Source organism: Gopherus flavomarginatus, chromosome 15 (genome assembly GCF_025201925.1).
Source record: "Gopherus flavomarginatus isolate rGopFla2 chromosome 15, rGopFla2.mat.asm, whole genome shotgun sequence".
NCBI lineage: Eukaryota > Metazoa > Chordata > Testudines > Testudinidae > Gopherus > Gopherus flavomarginatus.
The window spans coordinates 23,156,344-23,162,343 of NC_066631.1; the positions used below are offsets into that span (position 1 = coordinate 23,156,344).

At 45.7% G+C, this 6,000-nt stretch overlaps 1 protein-coding gene across 1 annotated transcript in view; it reads right to left on the reverse strand.

The window, feature by feature from the left end:
* The window catches only part of LOC127034560 (transmembrane protein 132C-like), a 244,410-nt gene extending 239,327 nt beyond the window's left edge, over window positions 1–5,083 (reverse strand). Inside the window, exon 1 of the mRNA XM_050923501.1 lies at window positions 4,233–5,083. Coding sequence (XP_050779458.1) covers window positions 4,233–4,993 — 761 coding nt within the window. The 5' untranslated portion in view covers window positions 4,994–5,083. The remainder of the gene's footprint in view (window positions 1–4,232) is intronic.
* Window positions 5,084–6,000: the final 917 nt, after the last annotated feature.

The following is a 6,000-nucleotide window of genomic DNA, read 5'->3' on the forward strand; positions in this document are numbered from 1 at the left end:
TGCTTATCTCCCATGCCCACAATGTTATCTCAACAGCTAGAGGAACCAAGAATTTTCCTTACTAACAGTCAGCATTAGATGCGACTCCTCTTTTTGTGGCTCTGTCTCTCTTCCCTATGCAGGAGTGCATGGACTGACAGGTAAGTCTATCTTTCATTTAATTATTTCTTCTTCTCCTCTCACCAAGCCTTGCCTAGTGGTATTATTACTGCAAATACTTTGATGGAAAGTTGTTCCAAGAATGCAAAGGAGCTCAAAGTGTTTTGGGAATATGAATGAACTAAGCTTCACAACTGCCTGAAAGGTAAGGAAGCAATACAACCTCATTTTATAGACCGGGATATCAAGGCATGGAGCTACTAAGTGACTTGCCCAAGGTCATCTGACTGGCCAGTGGCGGAGCTGTGAATTGCACCTTGATCTGCTGTCAGTGATGCTCTTTAATGACTTAACAATGGGCTTGGTAAGTACAAAAAGGAGCTTGTGCGGGAAGCTCTCTGTATAGTTGAGCAGCATTCCGATCACGTTAATGTATTACTATCCACAATATACTTCACTCCATGCCGCATTAGTCATTTTCTTTGATTGTATTGCCATTCTTGGGTTGATAAATTTACAAATACAGTAACAGGATTCTGAATTAAGATACAATTTAAGAACCTAGTTTCATTTCCAGTGATTTGTGGCGATGAGGTCATTTAGATCAATTTACTTTACTTTTGCTAGAGAGGATTTGTGGCTATTCCCCGCCCCTCTCCATTCAGCAATGATTACACACGGTTTGCCTCGGTGCTGGGTGTTTGAAAAACTCAGCGAATAACATACCAAAAAAAAAAAGCAGGAAATAAACAAATTCACCATGCCCAGGGACAACCTGCAGCTTGTGTTCCTTTAGGATAATTGAATGTGAATGCATGTCATAGGATGTAGGGTTTGCTTTGGCAGGAACCCATGTACAGCCATCTACGTCACCAGGCAAGTGGCCACAGAGAAGGTTAAAGCAGCCTGTAGGCAGCCTTAACATACGCAGTGGCCATTTTCCGTGTTTCTTTTTTTAAAAGACATAGGCAGCCCATAGAGGCATGGACCAAACTCTCCTCTGATACATCCACGTACCACTACTGAAGTCAGTGGATTTACACCCGCGTAACAGAGTCGAACTGCCATTCAGTAAACATAAGAGAGAGAAATCTTAGCAGCTGACAGATTGGGCCACATAGTTTATGCCTCAGGAGATAGGTGATATTCACTGGTGGAAAATAATGTGGCACTATCACTTCATATTCTGGTGTTCTATGAGGGGTTAAGACAAGGCCCTGCACTCTTCCATAGGGCTACTCTCCTGAAGCTACCCCATGCTTCCACCTGACACCTGAACAAAAATTACTGTATGGAGCAACTCCTTCAGCCCCATCTGCCTCCAATCTCCACTGAGTAGAAGAATGGCTTGGACGGCTGTTTCTCCCCCCACCTGGATTGAGCATCCTGCAGGCTGAAGAAAGAACACAGGGTAAGGGTAGCATCGCTCCCCAGCTCCCAAGGTGCCACCCCTTGCGGATATCGGTCTGCCTCAACTCCCTCCACGACACCGAGTCTGGGCCCAAGCCAGACAGGAGGTCTAACCAAGAGCTCTCTGGGCTGCCCTTCCTTTCCAGAGCAACTTAATTCTGCATTCCACAGGATGCTGCAGGACCTGAAACTGCACAAGGATTTTCCCTGTTCTACCCTCGTCCACTGGCTCATCCTTTGAGCAGCCCAGCTCTAATGGCTCAGGCCACCCTGCCTCTGCCTTGTGGCACAGAGCCAGTGGGCTCACCTGCATCCCTCAGTTCCATTCATGGAGCCACTTCCTAAGGATACTGCTCACATGCCAGAACTCACAGCAGGGCCAGCTTTAGGCTGATACCCAGAATTGGGCTCCGCGCTTAATGGGGCCCCACGCCTTAGGCGCCTTTTTAATTTTTTTTTTTTTTTTACTCACCCGGCGGCAGTCCACTCTGGGGGTCTTCGGCGACATTTCGGCAGCAGGGAGGGTCCTTCAGTGCCACAGAAGACCCAGAGCAGACCCCCTGCCGCCGAAGTGCCACCAAAGCCCCGGACCACCACCTCGTATTCAAATTGGGCCCTGCAGTTCATAAAGCCGGCCCTGCCTCATAGGCACCCAGGCCAAGCAAATATGCAGGTTATAAATTCTGATGGTGGGCGTGATGCTGGAAGACCAGGGGCCAGTTCTTGGCAAGGCTTTGAGCCTCGGCTGAGCACTGACAAATTCATTTCTGGGAACCAATCCAGCTCACCTGTGTGTTAGTACGGTTAAGATGGATATTGGACATATATGATTATTAAAAAAAACACAGTATAACCAGAGCTGTGCAAATCACTGAGTATTAAGTTCAGTGGCCAAAGATTTTTTTTTTTTGAAATCCTCACCACCACCACCACTCAAAATAATTTGGCGATCTAGACCCAAATTTGCCAAATGTTTCGGTCAACCTGCATCCGCATTCTTCTGTGGAGGAAAAAGATTTATCCGAAAAAAAAAAACCCACTAGCTTTAAGCACAACCTGTTCTGAAAATCATTATCATCAACCAGTTTTGTCCATTATAGCAGGTAGAACAGGCAATGTCTGATGTCTGCTCTTTCCATTTCTGGCCATTACACATATAAAGAGCATCCACGCCCAGACAATCTGAATCCTTTCTGAGCTAAGAAATATATCATCGGATTTCAATGAGGGTGTCTCTCTCTAACTCACTTTTCAGGGAGATAAAAGGCAGTGATACACATGTTTCAAAGGGATATCCCTGCCCATGCAAAAATAACACACCAGATTTGTCTCCTTTGGATTTCGTCTTTCATCACAGCTATGCTTGTTATAAGGAACACATCTTTTCTTCACTGTTTGTGAATAATGATTTTAAATAAAAAAGCAGCAGAGACAGAAAAAGCGTCTTCTAACTCAGAGGTTCCACTCAGTAAACAGGTAGCCTGCGGACTATCGCACCAACTAAATGAAAGCTGCAAATATCAGAACACTTGTGGGATTCCTAAAATTCCCCTGTTTTAATAAGAGCCTTTTATCTTCCAAGTGACACTTCCTTCCCTACAGGCTATTCTTGTCAGCAGTTGTCAACTATGTATTCATCTAATTCATATGAGCCTTAGACATAAACACTTTCACGTGCAGAATTCTAAAGGAAACGCTGGCTGCTTGAAGCTTTAAAAGAACAATTGTTGCTTATCACTATTGAAATTTCTCTTAAAATGTAAAGCCTAGAAACGGGAAAGGGGATCCATCAGATATTTTGGTGATTAGTTAGTTTGTCGGTCTTTTTCACCCTCAAAAGATTGTCATCTGGTTGGTAAGAAAATTGCTAACATATCAAATAGGCAGGAAACACATTGACTTTTGTTCTGATCCACTATGGCAATGCTTATGTTCCTGTGTACTGCCTTTGCCGTTCCTTTCCCAAATAATGAACTTAACATCTTTTAAAATCAATAGCAATATCGAACATATTAAATTAAGACCAAACAGGGAAGTGTGCAGCCCAAAAAACTGCTGCTTAAATAAGCAGAAGATGGAGCCATTCCCTTGACGTTCTCATGACAAAACCATTGTGTGGGAAGGCAGAGCTGTGTCATGTTATTTGCATCAAAGGCAAGTAAATAAAGTTTGCCATGCCAGGTGTTCTGCTACATTTAAATGTTGTGCCTGAGGGGACGGGGGAAGGGGCAGGAGGGAAAGAAAGGGGATGTGGGGGGGTGAAGACGACTGATTCTAAGGACTTGCCTAAAGGCAATTTAGTGAGTGGCAAAACAGCAATCTAATGTGCTGTAAAGTTACACTCTATGCCCCAACTGGCCATGTGGACCCTGCTACTATGCATTAAAAAGTTCAGGAGTATATTTTGACATGATGCTTGTATCAGCTACTGTGATGCATGACTGTCCATCATTTCACAGCAATGGCCACACTAAGCAGCATCCCTATTGTGAACTGGGCACTCATTCTCGAGCCTTGTTGTGTTTTAGGGGTGTGGAATCCTAGTGAGGATTTCTTGAATGTCCTCTGTCTATGGAGGTGGAGGGTGAAGAGATGAGAAGCGGGTTGCAGTTAGGGGGCAGTTGTAAACATGAGTCCACCCCACAAACTAGCATAGGCTACTCCTCCTTTACATCAGTGTTTGCTATGGATGGAGAAACAGAGGCAAAACCAACCTACCGTACCTCAGTATGAACTGTTCCACAGTGGAATTGTTAGCGAGAGTCACAAAGACATTCACAACTTCTCCTTGCTTGACCGGCTTCGATGGCAGCCAGATGACAACATTACTGTCCAGCCTCAGCTCTGTCAGCTGAGAACTCTCTGGGGTTCGATAGAGGCTCACAGAGCCAATCCTCTGCAAGTGGGACATGGTCTCATCCGTACCATCCTTCCCTGGCCGGATGGCATTCCCTTTCCTCACATCCTCAGTGGTGCACTCCCCGGTCTCGTCCCCCGGCTGGATGGTGTAGTAAAGTTCCACAGGGCTCCCTTCAGACTGATCCGTCGCTTTCTTGCGACCGGACACCACTGTGGGGGGGTTAAACCAGCTCGGCAGGAGTTCCAACTCGGCCACACACAATCCCAGATCCCCTTTCAGCCTGCAACTGCCTCGGACTTCCCTCGTCTCACGGAAGGCAAAAACCCGCAGGCAAGGCAGCCTCTCCGTGGTACTGTAGTCATCCCAGTCCCTGCCCACAATGTAGAACAGGATCTGGACTTTGGGCTTGCTCAGGTAAATTTTGTCACGCATGATATAGGCTTTAAGTCTCCAGTTAAAAGTAAACTTGCTGGTGGATCCAAAAAAGTTTGAGGTTAACAGTAGGTCATGGGGCACTGCTTGTTCAACAGAAAAAGGTCCATAGCTGGCATTTAATACAGGTGGCTTCTTGGCTTTATATGGAAAAAAGGACTCCACCCGGGACTGCAAACTGGAGTTTCTCATGAAATCCTGACTGGCTTCTTTAAGAAAAAAGGAAGTCTCAGCACTGAAGATCCGATAGCTCACAGGCAGATATGTTGGTAATGAAGAAAATCTTTGTATATTGTCCAAGACCCCTCGACAATCTGTCACTATTAATAATAATAATAAAAAAAGTTAGTAACCTGGAGCTTCATGGAATAGGCCAAAAGCAATTTATTGGTTCAAAATAAAAGGTTTCTCTTGACTCTAATGGAGCCACCTGCCACATTATTGTTCAATTAGTTATGATGGAAAAATTATTACAGTTAAACGCTAGATTCTTCAGCTCGTCACATGCATGGCAGAAAATATAGGCATTAATCTTGCCCTGTATTTATACATTATTTCATATATAATATACAATATATACACACACAGAGGGCTCTTCAGCATGATAAATTTGTCTAGATTTAATTTAATTTAATGCTGTACATCGGGGTGGCCAACCTGAGCCTGAGAAGGAGCCAGAATTTACCAATTACATTGCCAAAGAGCCACAATAATATATCAGCAGCCCCTCCACCCCACCCATCAGCTCCCAGTGCCTCTTGCCCACCGGCAGCCCCGCCAATCAGCGCCTCCTCCTCCATCCCCAAACCTCCCAATCAGCTGTTTCATGGCGTGCAGGAGGCTCTGGTGGGGAGGGGGAGGAGTGAGGGCACAGCAGGCTCAGGGGAAGGGGTGGGAAGGGGTGGAGTGGGGGCAGGGCCTGTGGCAGAGCCAGGGGTTGAGCAGTGAGCACCCCCCGACACACTGGAAAGTTGGTGCCTGTAGCTCCAGCCCCGGAGTTGGTGCCTATACAAGGAGCCGCATATTAACTTCTGAAGAGCCGCATGTGGCCACCTCTGCTGTACATCCACTAATTAATCCTCATAACCCTCATCATTACCTCCAATTTACAGATGGGGAAATGGAAGCAGAGCAGTTCAGTGACTTTTGCCCAGGGCCACCAACGAAGTCTGTGTTAGAGCCAGGATTTAAAAAACAAA